This window comes from Pleurodeles waltl, chromosome 7, assembly GCF_031143425.1.
Source record: "Pleurodeles waltl isolate 20211129_DDA chromosome 7, aPleWal1.hap1.20221129, whole genome shotgun sequence".
In the NCBI taxonomy this organism is placed as follows: Eukaryota; Metazoa; Chordata; class Amphibia; order Caudata; family Salamandridae; genus Pleurodeles; species Pleurodeles waltl.
The window spans coordinates 911222611-911240687 of record NC_090446.1 but is presented as its reverse complement, the minus strand read 5'-3'; the positions used below and the strand labels follow the sequence as shown (position 1 = coordinate 911240687).

The 18077-nt window shown below is 41.9% G+C and overlaps 1 protein-coding gene across 1 annotated transcript in view; it reads left to right on the top strand.

Annotated features, from left to right (window-relative positions):
- RBM22 (RNA binding motif protein 22) overlaps nt 1-18077 on the top strand; it is a 62545-nt gene that overhangs the window by 3380 nt on the left and 41088 nt on the right. Inside the window, exons 2-6 of the mRNA XM_069199560.1 lie at nt 15222-15275; nt 15889-15918; nt 16070-16202; nt 16563-16663; nt 16861-17036. Coding sequence (XP_069055661.1) covers nt 15222-15275; nt 15889-15918; nt 16070-16202; nt 16563-16663; nt 16861-17036 — 494 coding nt within the window. The remainder of the gene's footprint in view (nt 1-15221; nt 15276-15888; nt 15919-16069; nt 16203-16562; nt 16664-16860; nt 17037-18077) is intronic.

The window sequence follows — 18077 nt, the reverse complement described above, 5'->3', positions numbered from 1 at the left end:
CAATGTGTGGCTTCAATGGAATTTTGAATTTAGAAACGCTCCAACCTTCCTAATAAAATGGGTTATCATTTGTGTATAAGTTTGATGTATGTTTGTTGTGTGTTATTTTGTGTTTCACATCATCAACACTGTTTAGGGTGGGATCTTCAGCTTCCAGTATTGAGTCAGTGTGGGGTCTCCGGATTCCAGTAATGATTCAATGGGGGTCCGTGGGTTCCAGTAATGCCAAAGTGGGGGGGTCCACAGAAGTCAGAAGGTTGGCCTAAATAATATTAAGCTAATTCTTAGCATTAAGCAGGGGTGTAGCTTCACAGAGGTATCTGGGGTGTGATACTCAGCAAATAAATGCATTCTTTGCTTGTTAGTTGGGTCTCGGGCCATGAGTCTGTCTGATGTGTCAGTGATGATTTTTCTTGTCACTCTCATTTCAATAGTAGGTTTTAACTTATTTATTTTTTGGATCAGTATCTTAAATATATCTATTGACTGGTTTACCACGAAAGAAGCCAATCTGCTCCCACAGAAGTACTTCTTGATTGTTTGCAACTTTACTACTGTTTGGAATTCACAAACATTGGCACTAGTAGGATTAGAAAACTGTGTCAATTTCAGGGTTACAGACATACCATTGGCAATCAAACGCTGAAAAGGTGATAAGACCGTTGCTGGGAAATGGTCTAACCACTGGCAATCTCTTGAGGTAGCATTCCAACTAATAATTGTTCACTCACTTTGCTACTCTAGACAGAGGACCACATAGCACTAATTTGTACTAACCCTGTTGTTCCTCATGGAAACAGTCCATCCCAATCCTGGTCATCTCACCCCTCCACTCTGTAGCCCAATGCTACTTAGGTCTGGCAAAGCAGTCCCTTGATGTCATTGGTAAATGCTTTGCGATTGTCCTGCTTTGAGGCTGATTTGCTACTCCTTGCAGACTGACCCTGTTACATGGATTATTGCACGATTGCTGATATACTTTAGTGCGGGTGAATTACTTTTTTCTTTTGACTCTTCTCTTCACATTGCGTTCTAAAGTAGCTATGGCACTTTAAAGTTTCATAGAGTGATACCAGCACAAACTCAATCAGCAGTGTTGGAGCGCTCGTCACATTGTTCACACTGTTACCTAATCGGGGTCATATCAGTTTTGCTTTTGCCTCTCCCCTCCGCTCTCCACGGCTTTCAAAAATCCCTTGTAATTGGTTAATGCTTTTGCAAAAAACACAGAAATCCTCAACAGGGATCTCCCTGCACAGAGAGCCAATACTCCAATATTCACTTCACTTGCGGAAACTCGCCCCATAATGTTTTGCAGGGGATTCCTTTTACGAAACAGTTTTGCTCATAACTCTGCCTGTGGTGGTCCTAGGACAATGGGACCACCCTCTAAACGTTCATCAGAACGTGCTCTTTCTGTCTAGATTGCCGCTGGATCCCCACACTAGGTTAGCGGTGACCACAAAAATAACCCCTCACACCATTCAGTGCCTTTTTAGGCTCTCTTATGGCTGGAACTTTTGTTTTACAGCTTTGACTACTTTGTGTTTTAAGGGCCTTGTTTGAAATAAAATATTCCCGTAGGCCTGCTAGCTCTTTAGTTATATACAGGGCCACTGGAATTATGCAGCAAGAAAAGTCCAGTAATGCATTTACAGCGCCAGTATCCCTAACTAAAGCAAATGCGAGACCAATTGCATTGTAAATGCTTGTTTTGTGCTTTTAACCTCCTTCCAGTTTGTGGCGGAAACAGGTATGAAATCCATGGTGGATCCTGGAGTGCTATACATTTCTGAAAACTAGAAAAAAATCAGAATTCAGCAAGGGGTCATTTGTGTTGATCCTTTAAGGTTTTCTCAAAGAAACCAAGTGTTGAAATAGAGAAATATTGAAAATTAGTAGGAAAAAACATGCATGTGTGACGTTTTAATTTTTAACTTCTCAACTTAGTCACCTGCTAATCCCTTCTGGTTGTGGGGATATATAGGGATTGTGGGTTTTCCAAGAACTTGGGGTACCCAGAGCCAGTAACTGAGCTACACCTTGCAATCGTTTTTCATTGTGTACAGGGTATAGAGTAATTCATATGGTAAAATATAAATAGTGAAAAGTAGGTATCAAGGAAAGATATGTATTTCCAAAATGGGCACAAGAAATTAAGTTTAGAAGCGGGGGTTATTTGCACATCTCTGAATTTGTGGGTACCCGTACTAGCATGTCAATTGGAGGTTATTTCTCAAAACTGCTTCTTTCTTACACCTTATGTTACATTTTCAGAGAAAGACAATAGGTAATAACACTTGTCCTAGTATTGTGTTCCCCTACGTCTCCCAAGAAAAATGGTACCTGACTTGTGTTGGTAGGCCTAGTGCACGTGACAGGAAGCCTCCAGAACGCAACATGGATACATCACATTTTTCTACCCAAAACTGGCCTGTTTTTTTGCAAAGTGGGTAGCTGTGGTTTTTGGGCTCTACCTCAGCCGGCACCTAGGGAATCTTTTCTAACATGTACATTTTTGAAAACTAGACACATAGGGGAATCCAGGATGGGGTGGCTTGTGTGTCTATCACCAAATTGTTTTACCCAAAATAACTAGCAAACCTCAAACCTTGACTAAAAAAAGAAAACACATTTTCCTCACATTTCTGTGATGGAAAGTTTTGTAGTCTGCACAGAGCCACACACTTCTTCCCACCCAGCATTCTCCTATGTATTCTGATACAAGTGGTACCTCACTGGTGTGGCTGGGCCTAGTGCCAATGACAGGAACTTATCAAACTTCATGATCCTGTCTGGACAGTCTGAATTATCCTTCAGACATATAGGGCCTCATTACGAGTGTGGCGGTCTTATGACTGCCACACTCACAGTCGAGGTCTGGACCGCTGCCTATGCAGTGGTCCGACCGCCACATAACCCTGGCAGTCCGACCGCCAGCTCCGTCAGGATCTTGGATCCTGGTGGTCTGGAGGTGGGGGAGATCCCAATCCGCCAGGGCAGCGCTGCATGCAGCGCTGCCCTGCGGGTTACAACCTTGTTCTCTGCCAGCCTTTTCATGGCAGCAACACCACAGAGGCCCTTGCACTGCCCATGCGCTTGGCATGGGCAGTGCAGGAGCCACCCTGCCCAGCACCATCACAATGTTCACTGTCTGCTTTGCTGGTGCACCCTGCTGGCTACATCATTGCTGCTGGCTCGATTACGAGCCGGAGACAATGATGTATGTAGCCTGTTTCCCGCTAGGCTGGTGGGTGGAAACCGCCTAGCAGGAAACTCTTAATGGGTCCGGCGGGGAGGTAGCCAGCGTGGCATCAATCTCGCATCGGAGGTTCGGCGGATGGTGCAAACCGTCAGTCGAACTTATAATGAGGCCCATAGTTTGATTTGAGTATCATCAGTATACATTTGGTTTTGGGACTGCATGATTTAATCATCTGGACAAACTGACATGCGTGTATATATGGAAGACATTAAAAAGGGAGTGAGATGAGCCAAATGAGAGAAGGTGAGAATGGATTTAGAATTGGTAAAATTAATAGTACCACCCTGCCACCAAAGACCCTAACTGAGGAAGATAACCTAAACAGTTTAATTGTGCTCACAGACTATACAGGGAGTGCAGAATTATTAGGCAAATGAGTATTTTGACCACATCATCCTCTTTATGCATGTTGTCTTACTCCAAGCTGTATAGGCTCGAAAGCCTACTATCAATTAAGCATATTAGGTGATGTGCATCTCTGTAATGAGAAGGGGTGTGGTCTAATGACATCAACACCCTATATCAGGTGTGCATAATTATTAGGCAACTTCCTTTCCTTTGGCAAAATGGGTCAAAAGAAGGACTTGACAGGCTCAGAAAAGTCAAAAATAGTGAGATATCTTGCAGAGGGATGCAGCACTCTTAAAATTGCAAAGCTTCTGAAGCGTGATCATCGAACAATCAAGCGTTTCATTCAAAATAGTCAACAGGGTCGCAAGAAGCGTGTGGAAAAACCAAGGCGCAAAATAACTGCCCATGAACTGAGAAAAGTCAAGCGTGCAGCTGCCACGATGCCACTTGCCACCAGTTTGGCCATATTTCAGAGCTGCAACATCACTGGAGTGCCCAAAAGCACAAGGTGTGCAATACTCAGAGACATGGCCAAGGTAAGAAAGGCTGAAAGACGACCACCACTGAACAAGACACACAAGCTGAAACGTCAAGACTGGGCCAAGAAATATCTCAAGACTGATTTTTCTAAGGTTTTATGGACTGATGAAATGAGAGTGAGTCTTGATGGGCCAGATGGATGGGCCCGTGGCTGGATTGGTAAAGGGCAGAGAGCTCCAGTCCGACTCAGACGCCAGCAAGGTGGAGGTGGAGTACTGGTTTGGGCTGGTATCATCAAAGATGAGCTTGTGGGGCCTTTTCAGGTTGAGGATGGAGTCAAGCTCAACTCCCAGTCCTACTGCCAGTTCCTGGAAGACACCTTCTTCAAGCAGTGGTACAGGAAGAAGCCTGCATCCTTCAAGAAAAACATGATTTTCATGCAGGGCAATGCTCCATCACACGCGTCCAAGTACTCCACAGCGTGGCTGGCAAGAAAGGGTATAAAAGAAGGAAATCTAATGACATGGCCTCCTTGTTCACCTGATCTAAACCCCATTGAGAACCTGTGGTCCATCATCAAATGTGAGATTTACAAGGAGGGAAAACAGTACACCTCTCTGAACAGTGTCTGGGAGGCTGTGGTTGCTGCTGCACGCAATGTTGATGGTGAACAGATCAAAACACTGACAGAATCCATGGATGGCAGGCTTTTGAGTGTCCTTGCAAAGAAAGGTGGCTATATTGGTCTCTGATTTGTTTTTGTTTTGTTTTTGAATGTCAGAAATGTATATTTGTGAATGTTGAGATGTTATATTGGTTTCACTGGTAATAATTAATAATTGAAATGGGTATATATTTTTTTTTGTTAAGTTGCCTAATAATTATGCACAGTAATAGTCACCTGCACACACAGATATCCCCCTAACATAGCTAAAACTAAAAACAAACTAAAAACTACTTCCAAAAATATTCAGCTTTGATATTAATGAGTTTTTTGGGTTCATTGAGAACATGGTTGTTGTTCAATAATAAAATTAATCCTCAAAAATACAACTTGCCTAATAATTCTGCACTCCCTGTAATTCCCATACGCATCATAATGCGTTAAATCGTGTATACCTCATAAAATTATTTGCCACCTACTGTGCGACAATATATGTGACCGGTGCTGACAAAGACTATTCAGTTTGTTAAGCAAAATGGGATTGAAGATAAAGAAGATACTAAGATAACATTCTGTGTCCCTGTTACTTGTCTTCTCCAAAAAGTGTTTATTTGAGAATTGGGAATGACCATTTGTGAGAAAGTAGCCTCTTTCTAGCTTGGTTACCCCCGTTTTTGCCCTGTTTGTCAGCGTGTTTTGACTGTGTCACTGGGGTCCTGCTAGTCAGGACCCCGTTGCTTATGGTTTGTGACCTACTTGTCAGTAAGTTTCACTGGTTTTGTCAGTATGCTTGACTGTGTCACTGGAGACCTGCTAATCAGAACTCCAGTGCCTAAGCTCTTTCTGGTTCCAAATTTGTACTTGCATACTAGTAACTCAGTATTTCACTTCAAATTGGCATACTGGCCCCACATTATAAGTCCCTAGTATATGGTGCCAAGGTACCCAGGGCATTGGGGGTCCAGGGGATCCTTATGGGCTGCAGCACTTCTTTTGCCATCCATAAGGAGCCCATAAAAAGGCTCCCACAGGACTGCCATTGCAGCCTGTGTGAAATAGTGCATGCACTATTTCACAGCCATTTTCACTGCACCGGGTCACCTATATGTCAGGCCTTCAAACCCTGAATGCTGGTTGCAAAGTACCTCTGTGTGAGGGCACCCCTGCACTAGCAGAGGTGTCTCCACGGTGTCCAGGCCCATTTCCCCAGGCTTTATGAGTGCTGGGGCGCAATTATAAGTGTGCACTACACATAGGTCAATACCTATGTACAGCTTGATGGTGGTAACCCCGAATATGGCCATGTAAGGTGTCTAACAACTGGGAATTGTACCCCAGTACCTATTCCAGTATTGTTTGCACAATCCCATGCACTCTGGGGGCTCCACTATGGCCCCCAGTACTGGCATACCAGCCTTCTGAGGTTTTCACTGCAGCCTCCCAGTTGCTGCCACCTCAGACAGGCTTCTGGCCTCCTAGGGCTTGAGCAGCGCATTCCCAGGAAGGCTGAATAAAGCATTTACTTTGAGAGAGGGGTATTACACCCAGTCCCTTTGGGAATAGGTGTTACAGGCAATGGAGGTATATCCTCCCAGAGCCTCTGGAAGTGCTTTGAAGGGCACAGAGGTTGCCTTCCTTGCATAATCCAGTCTATGCTGGTTCAGGGACACCCAGTCCCTGCTCTGGCGCGAAACTGGACAAAGGAAAGGGGAGTGACCAGTCCACCACCACCCCAGGGGTGGTGCCCAGAGCTCCTCCAGAGTGACTCTGGGTTTTGCCATCTTGGATTCCAAGGTGGTGGGGCACTCTGGGAGCATCTGAGTGGCCACTGCCAGCAGGTGCCGTCAAAGCCCCGCCTGATAGGTACTTACCTGATTTAGGTACTTACCTGATTAGATGACCAATCCCCCTCTCAGGGCTATTTAGGTTCTCTCCTCTGGGTGTTTCTTCAGATTCGGATTGCAAGACTCCAGCAGGATTCCTCTTTATCCTTTACTTCCTCTTCTACCGACGGAGCAACGGCTGACTCCTCCAGGAACGCTACAAAACTGTAACAAAGAAGCTAAGATGACTTCTGCAACATTTTATCTTCCGTGCCTGCCAGCAACTGCAACAGTTTCCAGGTCGTTCAGCCTCCGAGGACTGCCTGCACCAGAAGAACAGAAGAAATCTCCCGTGGAGTGACAGTTACTTCCCTGTTTCAGCAGGCACCTCTCTGCAGCGATGACCGGTGGCTTGGGTCCCCACTCCAGACGACAGGCGTGGATCCAGCAACATGAGTGGTGGACTAAAGTGACTTCGGGAGTCCCACCGTCCAGCTGTCCAACGTTGGTGGAGGTGAGAGCATGGCTCCTCATGCAGGACAGTACCCCCGTGCACCGTGTGACTTGCAGTTACTAAGGCCCGTGTGCGACCTTCCAAGAAGTTATTCGTGCACAGCACAGCTTAGGCCCCCAGCACTCCATCCTGTGACGCACAGCTTCCTGAGGGGTTCTCCGGCGGCGTGGGAGTCCCTTGTGTCGTGCTGCGTGGGCCTCCATTGCACCTCCTTTGTCCCTGTGCTGTGGGACTCCTGTGTGCACTGCCTGGTCATCTGAGGGCTATCTGAGTTGCACAGAGACCCCTCTGTCTCCCTCTCCCGGGTAGAGGCCACCAGGTCCCGCCTGGTCCCGGAAGCACCATTTTACGCTAAGCGCAAGCTATGGAGGGGCCAAGGCTTGTTGGCGGAATCCAAAGACGCAAACAAAACTGCATTCATCCACCCGGCGTGGGACATCTTCTGCATCTGTCTTCTTTGGTGGAATACTGACTTTGTCTTCCCACCAGTGGTTCCACTTCATCCGGGTTAGCCGGGGCTCCTGTTCTCCCTGGACTCTTCAGTGCTTCTTTGACTTGGCCCCTTCTTCCACAGGTTTTCAGGTCCAGGAATGGTTGGTGTCTTGCAGTCTGTTCTGCTTCTTGCATTATCTTCTATCACGACTTCTAGTGTGTGTGTGTTTTTTTTTGTTTTTTTTGTTTTTTTTAGGAAACTTGCTGTACTTTACCCCTGCTTTCCTGGGCTCTGGGGTGGGGTATTTTACTTACCTTTGGTGTTTTCTTACACTCCCAGCACCCCTCTACACTTGCCTAGGTGGGAAACCAACTTTCGCATTCCACTATTTTAGTATATGGTTTGTGTTCCCCCTAGGCCCATTGCAACCTATTGTGATTTTCACTGTTTACACATTTGCTGACTTTTTACTTACCTCTTTTTGGTTACTAGTGTATATATTGTGTAATTTACTTACCTCCTAAGGGAATATAGTACCCAAAGTATTTTTGACATGTTGTGACTAAAGTACCTTTATTTTTGTAACACTGAGTACTGTCTTTCATGTGTGTAAGTACTGTGTGACTTCAGTGGTATTGCAAGAGCTTTGCATGTCTCCTAGTTCAGCCTTGGCTGCTCTGCCTATAGCAACCTCTAGACAGCCTGGCTTCTAGACACTGACTACATTTCACTTATAAGGGATAACTGGACCTGGTATAAGGTGTAAGTACCTTAGGTACCCACTACAAACCAGGTCAGCCTCCTACACCATTATAAAACTAGAATGCCAAAATATCCAAATGTACTACTCACTGCGTGGGTCAGGCCTAATAGCAATAATGATATAAATGACAAAAATCAAATAAGGTCCACACCCTGAGTAGTTGAAATCCTAAGACAGCAGCTTGTTCTGCACACGACTGTACTGCTAGATGAAATTGATTTGAATCAAATGTACTACTAGTGAAATGATTCCTCTGAAGTGAGAAATGTATTTAGTAGGATTGTTTTAGACCATGAGCTGGCTTAAGCTGGCAGTTAATGGCCGGGGCTGGTTTGGTCTGTCTGCTTTATGTTAAGTCAAAATGCTAACTGTTCACTGTAGCGCTGTCTCTAAAAAATGTTCTCCCTGAATATAATGTAATCTCACCTGCCTACAGGAGACATGGGTCTCTGAAAGGCTGAATTTAAAACTCTATTTTGCCTTGGAATATCCATTTTGCAGGCAGTAATGTTGGTGCAAGGTTTGAAAATATCAGGTTGAAATTTTAATTATCAATAGATATATAATTCATACAAATGATTTTAAAATGTTTAAGAACATAGTAACTGTGCTGAATAACTGTTTTATCAATATCTAGCTGCTTTTTTTGTGTTCCGGGGGAATACAATTGTAATGTGGCTACTAAGAATAACGATGATGAGCAGGTTGCTGAAATCTTGGAATTTCCCAAGGCTATTGTTCAGAATCGTAGAAGGGACTGTGGAAGTGAAGCCTTTATAGCTGAGGTTCATGGTTTGAACTTTATGCCGTCAGTGAATGGGTCCATCCTGATCTACCAGCTAATTGTGCACTATATCCCTGCATACAGACATCACTTTATTATCTTTGTGTGTCTTGGCAGTTATTTCCCTCTACATTTAAAGGTAAACAGACAAAACATATATAATTGACTTCCAGAAGAAGTGGATCAAATGAAACACATTAAATGTTCATTTATATAATGTTGTCAAAATACAGAATAATGAAGTCTATCGAAAGCCACTGAATAGCGTGTGGTCAGTAGAGAAAGTGAAAAAAATAATTAAATATAGCAATTTATATTGTGCCCCCCTGGTTCCTCAGATGGTATGCTTACAAATGTATTTAAATCACATAAATCCCCCTTGGGCCACACAATTGACAGAGATTTTTAACAACGGTGAATACAGGATGTGAATCTGCAAAGCCAGAGAACTACAGAATGATAGCTTTATTGAATGTAGAGGCCAAATAGTTTGCCAAAGGTCTGTGGGATGAATTGTAGGCTTTTATCACTGAAAAATAAATCATACATAATTGTAAACAAAATTCTGATAAGCATGCAGTAATATTGATAATACAGTGGCTAGTGCTTTAATAATTTACACTATTCAAAAGTAAAAAAGTTAATTTTTCTACGGTTCATGGTTTACCAATCAGCATTTAACTGTGTTGATTGAACTTGTTTGTGCTAAAAACTGACAAAATGGAGAATAAGTGATCCCCCTGCTGTGGTCAATTAAGCTGTTATATCACATTACATGGATACAGGTGAAGTTAGAAGTTGAGATTTTGTTCTAAATCAAGGATGTGTCCATGCACCATTGCTCTTTAGTTTGTTCACCACTTAACCCCTTGCTCACGGTACTCATATTTTACCAATTTTAGGACTTGCCTATCAGGACAGATTTTACCCATCTGTATGTCAAAACCTCTTGTGGACCATGCCAAAAATGTACAGTTTACTTGCAACCTGCCTATTATTTACCAATGGTTGGCTATATTTTCATTTGCTTGTTTCTCATTCAGGGGGATTTCTTCTCCTTCTTGTGTTTGACCCTTCCTTGGAGCATAGTTTCTTTTCCATCCTTTTGATTGGATGATTTGTATCCTCCCACTGCTTACATTTAGGGAGCTACTTTTTTCTTTTCCATGCAGCATGTGTTTTCTTGGTCTCTTCCTACTGTGATGCTTCCCTCCCTCAGATACCCGCCCCACATCCTGTGTTTCTCCCCATCCACCTAGTCTGTAAAGCACAGAAACAAGTATGTATTTTTTCCAGGGTGCAACAAAAGAGCAGTTTGGAAGGGTTGAGATTGTTTTATTTCCTACGTTCCCACATATTGCACAAGCGCTCAAGGCTTGATGCACACATGCTCTTAGGGTGCTGGGGAAGGGCTTATTGCTGATCAGCTGGTGTTTAAAACAGAAGGTGCAATTAGCATTTCTGATAAGGAGATGCCTTTTTCCCTGGAATCCCTTCAGTTGGCTCCCTGGGCTACAGCAGGGACTAAGTGGCTGACACATGATTTACTTCTGATTTAAAAAAAAAAAAAAAAAATATGGAAAGTAAATCAGGCCTTGACAAGCGCTTTCCTTTAAACTTCTGTATTCTTTTTATTTCAGAGATTCCAGAGTGAAAAGTATTTGACAAATAAGCCATGCTATTTATAAAGATTGAAAATCGGGGTAAATTTGTGAGATCTTAATATATGTATTTGCTTTCCTCCATTATTTTGAAATGCTTTTTTAAAAACCTTCTAAACAATGCTTTATAAACAAGCACTGGTAAAGCCAACAGCTTTGTACTCTCAATGAATACCCGTCCAATTAGCATTGCCAGGGCTTGTTGCAATATGCGAATGATACTGTTATCTTCTCGTATACAGGGATGGGATTACAGTGAGCTACAAATGCTTCAAACAAATTTAACTAGGATAAAAAATGAATCGTATCTAAACCAAGATTATAGTTTTTGGTGACAATGAGGTTAAGAAATTGAGCTGGGACATTAGAAGTAGTAAGATTAAAAGAGTCATAGCTTGGAATTATGTGGTTTGAACATCAGAGCAGAAATTGAAGCAGTGTTATAAATTAGAGCCAGCAGTCTTATTTTTACACTGGGGAGGCTTGTTTACAAACTGGACAGCCAACCTCTACATTTGATACTATAAGTGATCTAGTGAAAATATTAGCTATTCTTGATTTTTGCACAATAACTGATGCAAAATGAATTGTATAATGATTTTCATTTGCACAATATAAAATAATCACATTTGTCTTGAATTTGGTGGGTTGAAACAGTTATTGGTGGCTAAAACTAAATTCTTAAAATGCTGCCAGAGAGTGAGATGTGCCGAACCTGGCATCAATAAAAAAACATTGTATGGCTATACATTTGCAACCAACAGCCCGTTGTGGCCATTTTGTGATCAGTTATTTTGTTTCAGCTATATTAAGCCTCGCTGGAGGCATTACTCTATTTAGATAGACCAGTGTCCTATTCTTCATTCAGGTATTATTTAAAAATTCTACGGAAACATTCATGTTTAGAAGATGAGGAATTTTTATGGAGGAAACACAGTTTGTCATCATCTTATTCAAGTCGGAAACCACAGACATATCTAGGATTTATATGTACATCTATTTCTCATCAATTCCTAAAACTGAGATTGTAGCAGATGGATTTATTGGAATTCAAACCATTTTGGACTCCTCAGCCAGAGAAGTCGGATGTCTGTCGAGAGTGTGGCATGCACAAAAGAGATCTGAGCCATATAATCTGTATATTTTCAGTATTCTACATTGCATGTTCATAATCTGAAACCGAGTTTTAACAAAAGTGATGCAAGAACTCGGAAAGATGCAATTTTTATGTGTTTTAATTCCCTCATCTAGAATTGGTAGGTAGGCTATCAAATCTTTTTATCAGTTTTAACAGGATTCCAGAGAACTGTAATAATTTAGCTTGACTGTTTCAGGGGATATGTTGTATGATCCTGTATAGTTCTGATATTTTAGATCGGTGGTTTGTCTGGCCAGTTGTCGGCCAGACCTTTTTGTCCCCAGGTGGACTTTTGGTTTTCCCCTTACATCCATTGTCTTTTTTTCGAACAGCCTTTTTCAGCCACTGGCTTGAGACTTCGTCAGTCATATGTTGGCTCAGTGCAGTGAAGTATCCATCCCTCTCCTAATGCTGTTGACATTTTGGGTATAGCCTTCCATGTCGCCTTGAGTGCTTGCATTTAACATGCAGTAAGTCCTAACACGGATAGCCCTGAGTCGACTTCTGCTTGCTCCCTCCTTTGTGTCATGCTCTAATGAACTAATGCTACATACTCTGGCTCATTAAACCCAGGCCAATTAGCTTTCCCAAAGCTTGCTAACAATTGACAGTAAATTACATATTGTAATTGTATTTATATAGCACCTACTACCCCTAACAAGGCGTTGCAGCGCTTTTTGGCGAGTAGAACACCACTCCGTAACCCAGAAGGATTAGTGGTGGATTAGTATAGGGGAATATGCATACAGTATTCGTATAGGGAGGTATCATTTAATTTGAGCAAAGGACGTGAATCTGTTAGTTGGATCGACTAGAATAATGGTGGTATAGTGGAGGGAAGAATCCAGAAATGTTAATTGGGAGACTGTAGTGGCAAGTTGATGTTTGGGATGAGTGGAGGAGGGAAGAGTATGTAGAAAGGGATTGGGGAGATCATAGTAGTAAACTGAGGTTTGGAGTGAGCCAGGAGGGTTAGAGAAGGTAAGAGTCTAGGAAGGGTTATCTTAGAGATCATAGTAGTAGAATGGGTTTGGTATGAGTCAGAAAGTGGAGATGGAGGATAGATTGATAGAGGTATAAGGTGATGGTGAGACAAAGTAAAGCTTTTGAGATTATTTTTTTTCTTTTTTTCTTTTCCTCTTGTACAGTACGACTAAAGTAATACATATAAAGATACATGAGTACATAGTAAGGAATATAATCTATTGCGATTTCTGTTGTATATTATAAACAGACTTATGAGTTGCAGTATTTGAAGCTAGTTTATTTGTGCACTTTTATCTCATTATTTTTAATCTTTCCTCAGTATTTAAATGGTGAAATACATATATCTAGATATATATATACATATAATGAAATAATACATGTTTATAATGATTTCTGTTTGAGCATGGTTGTTATGCAGGAAAGAGCCAGCTCTTGAGTAGTCTTCTGAAGATGATAATTATCCATAGATCTTATATTTGGGGGTAATGTATTCCACAGTTTGGCCTCTTGAACAGAGAAAGATGTACCACCTATTGTCTTTTTCTTGTATGGTAGTGTTTTGAGGTGGGATGCCAATCTTGATCAGAGGTTTCTTTTTTGAATGTAGATAGTAGGTTTTTCAGGGGGCACCTCTAAGTTGCCCTCTGGGTGCATGTACGAATAAATCCATCATTGGCATCAGTGAGGGTTTATTAATATGAGATGTTCAATACCAAACACCCCTCTTTTCAGTGAAGCCATCATGTAGCTGGGGAACTCCTACTGACCAGAGTCCAGCACATGTACTCAAACGTGGCTTCCCTGTTCACTCACGATATCTAAGAATCAACAAAGCATGTTGCAGATATGTCCTCACATGTAATCTAATGCAGCCTGCCTTAGTGCTGTAATGCCTGCTGTAGGGGGGACTTACATATATTGCATGCAGTGAAAGGGGACATGGCACACAGGCTGTGTGCCATACCATGTTTTCCCTTATAGTTGCACCAAGACACACAGCCTGCAATGGAAGTCAGCATGTGCTAGGTGAGGGGTCCCTGAGGGTGGCACAATACATGCTGCAGCCCTTCGGGGGGCCCTCTTTAGTACCCATGCACTAGGTTCCAGATGTACCATCTACCAGGGACTTGCAGGGGTGCCAAAGGTGTTTCCAGTGGTTGAACTGCACTATTTTATTGGAAAAGATCTTACATGATAAGTCGTTCCTTTCCACATGTTTATGTAGAGAAGCATATCACTGGAATCATGATAGATCTTTGGAGATTGAGTTCGGACTGTGTCGAATCTTCATTAGTCTTTTCTTAAGTTTAACATTTGATTTATAAGCATACTCTGAACAAGTGTGTGTTCCTAATTTTTGTGTGAAACGTAATAAGTGTTTCATTCTTAAAAATAAATACACAGGACAGTAAAGGGCTACGTGCCTCAAGAATCTTCTCCCTTAGAACAATGTTTGTTTCTCTCTGATGATTCTCATATACTCCACTCCCCTTTTAAAAATGGAGTAAGAATAAAACACAATCTTAACCTAATGAATAGTTTCTTCAGCTTAGAATCAAGTTTTGAAAATAGATGTGAATAAAGTACTCCAGCTAGCAAAAAAAACCTGCATCTTTGTCTTCAGCCTTTTCAACAAGGACACAAAAACAATGGTGGTCTAGCCCGAACGGTGTCGCTGAAGGTGGGGCTGTTGACATAAAGGATACATATTTCTCTCCAACTATCATCAATCTACATTGACGTAAATGAAAGCTTCTAAAATTTATTGCTTATAGCAGCCTCATACCACTGTCAAAAAGACTGACTTTAGATAATCCATCCGTTCACTTGGTGTCCTTAATTGTACAGACTGTTTTTCTTCAACTGCAATAAAAAAAAAAAAACTTATATTAGTGAAAAGAGAAATCTAAATCTATCAACAGATATAACAGATCCAATAAATAATATGATATCTTAAGGACTTTTTTCACAAAAAGAATATCTCAGCCCTGATGAGGGTATAGCATTTGCAGTAGCTTCCAAAATTCAGATTTCTCTTGTTCCTAATTGCACTTCACTGAGATGTTGCTTTCTGTGGGTTTACTGCAATTATTCTACTCCGCAATGATGATTGTAGGTTGATGAAGCCAGAATGCACTTTCCTTAATTAATCCTTTACGTCACGAAGACCTCAGCAATACTATTGCCATTGTCCCATACTGCAGGGTCGCAACTCATCAACAGCTGACTGCTTAAGAGTTCTCTGCAAGTCTGGAGATAAAAATGTCTTTAATAGTCAGGTGATTGAATTAATTGTTGGTTGACTGGTAAAGAGACAAGTCTTAACCCTATTTTTGCTTGTTTTTTTTTTTCACTCAGGACTTTCCAATCCTGTGCCAGACATGCCTTGGTGAAAACCCATACATTCGTATGGTAGGTGGGGTCTATATATTGAGCTCTCGTGAATGTTTGATTGTCTATTGTTTTCTTATTGTTGGTGAGATCTGCTTTGTGACCAATTATAGAACATGTCAGGCTGGATGTACAAATGAGAGGTGACAACCTGCTCTGCACTCCTGAAACAGACTCTCACTGAAGGTTTGCTTTAAAAATGTTGCTATGTAGGCTGACGGATAGGCACGTTTGTTGGATTAACTTGAATGTATATGCTTTTCTTATTTAGAAAGTGAATATGTGTTTGTGCAGAAACCTTTTGCCACTAAGCCACCATGTCCAACCACTTCTCTCATACTTAGCACATTTATACATAAATATTGATGCCTGGTAAGCACAGCCAGACCCAATAAATCTTACCCATTTTCCTTCCAACTGCAACACATGAACTCCTGTTATTTATTTTCTGCAATGTGCTCTGAACCACAGTAGTCCGGAATCACTGTCTGCTTTCAGTTAGGCATTTTCTGTGAGAAATGTTTATGTGGATGCCCCACAGAATGTTCTTATTGCATAGAAGGAACGTCTTGGAATGATGGCATTAAACTACTTATTTCGGTCTCTTTTTCATTAATCTGTTTTCTTATTGCAGACTAAAGAGAAATACGGCAAAGAATGCAAGGTACGTTCTGTCTCTGCAACAAAGAAAATTGTTTATTTGTGGTTAAATGTTGCATTGTAAGGAATGTGCCTGTATTCCACAGTGAAATCTGATGCTTAATATTCAGCTTGGTGGATAAATGTGTAATACTTGGCATCTACCTGTCCTGCAGATTTGTGCCCGCCCATTTACTGTCTTCCGATGGTGCCCCGGTGTGCGCATGCGCTTCAAGAAAACAGAAGTGTGCCAGACATGCAGTAAGCTGAAGAATGTGTGTCAGACTTGCCTGTTGGACCTGGAATACGGTATGTGCTAGGCTGTATCCTCACCTTCATGGTGCCCCAAGGTTTTATCATGTGGGTTTGTCTAAACACTGTTGTCGAAGGACGGTACACCAGATCCATGCTAGATTTCCACATTATCCTTAGGTTCATTTGCAAACAGTTAATCTAAGTGAAATCGGTAATTTAATTATCAGTGATTACCTCCAATCCTGTATCATTTTTGCACACTTCTGGTCTTAAATAACAGTAGTGAAGATGGAAGTGTTGACACTGGCACTGCTGATTCCGTTTTGACGTTGCAGGGACAAAAAAGTACAATGGGAAATGAAGAATTTTCAAGGCTTGTTCTGAAATTATCCTTTGATCTCTCCTGATTTGTAGGATTACCTATTCAGGTCCGTGATGCTGGCATCTCCTTTAAAGATGATATGCCCAAATCGGATGTAAATAAAGAATTTTACACACAAAACATGGAACGCGAGGTACAGTATGAAGATGTTTTCTGACTGTATTTTATAAAGCTGCTAAGAGGGTGAGGTTAAATGGCTGAATCTGTTCTTGGTTTAATCTGATGGGTGGGGTGAGATAAGGTCGTGTTGAGGAGGAGAGGAGCCTATTTCCTTACTTGCCCTCTGGTTCTTCTGTGCGATTTACTTGAATTTCTTGATACTTTATGCAGATTTTGAACTCTGATGGTACAAGGCCCATAGGAGGCCTTGGGGGAAAGGCAACAACGACCAGTGACATGCTTCTGAAGCTGGCCCGCACTACTCCATACTACAAACGCAACCGGCCGCACATTTGCTCTTTCTGGGTGAAGGGTGAATGCAAGCGAGGAGAGGAGTGTCCATATCGGTAAGTTAATTTTTAGGTCGGGTGAGAGGAGAGGCATGACCTCTGCGTCTGCAGCATATGAGAACAGGTTTGTGCCATTTTTTGGAAGTTCACCACCTTGACAGCAGTTGAGAGTGAAGGATTGTCCTGTCATGTAAGGAGCATCTTTTCAGGTGAAGTATAGAAAGGTCATTAGAGAACAAGAAGAGAATAGTCCTTTAAAGATGGTTTCTGCACAATTAGAGATGAGGAGAATCATTTGCATATATGTTTCTCTGGTTCACATGTTCAGCATGCAGTAAATGGTATTTTCTTGTACTTGATTTCCCTTCCATGTTTTAGGGTGAGCCTTGTGAGTGGGGTTTCCTTACTTGTATTTTCATTGAGGGAGGTGAATGCGGGTGATGGGTCGGGTGATGAAGTCTTCATCTACTCTGTACACACGATTGAAGGGAGTTAACGCTATTGAAACGTGGCAATGACCAAAATCACCAAACCTGAAATTGATAGTCTTCGGTTTCAGTTCTTCACTTCACTAGACCCTATTAGATTCAACAGATGATACCCTTCCTATTTGAATTCCTCTCTGACTCTTTCCCTTAAGTAGTTTGTGCAATGGGCAATCCACTTCCTTAAGAAACATGAAGTTGTAGGGCTGCTGTAAATAAACCTAGTTTTTCTTAAATCGAGGTGGTCTTTGAGAAGATTTCTGTCACCGGTGTATTCTCTACTTTGTGAAATGTGACAGAATAACTGTGGTCTTCCTACTTGTCACAGGATTTTGGAGCAGTTGGAAGGGCATTTGTTGTGCCAGTCTGCATTGTTCCCAGCCCCATCATGTTTGCAACCTGGCTATTTAAGTGGTGTAGTATCTACTTTCTACACCTTGAGAAACACCCCTTCTCCTTCTCTACCAATTGAGGTCCTGCTCTTGTAGATATTGTTTAGGAAGGGCCATCCAGTGCCCCTCATTTGCCATGCATCATTACTTGTCTGCCCATTGGTGGCTTTTTGTGGTTGAAAGGCACCCATGCGCACACACAGTATTTCCAAGATTTTAAA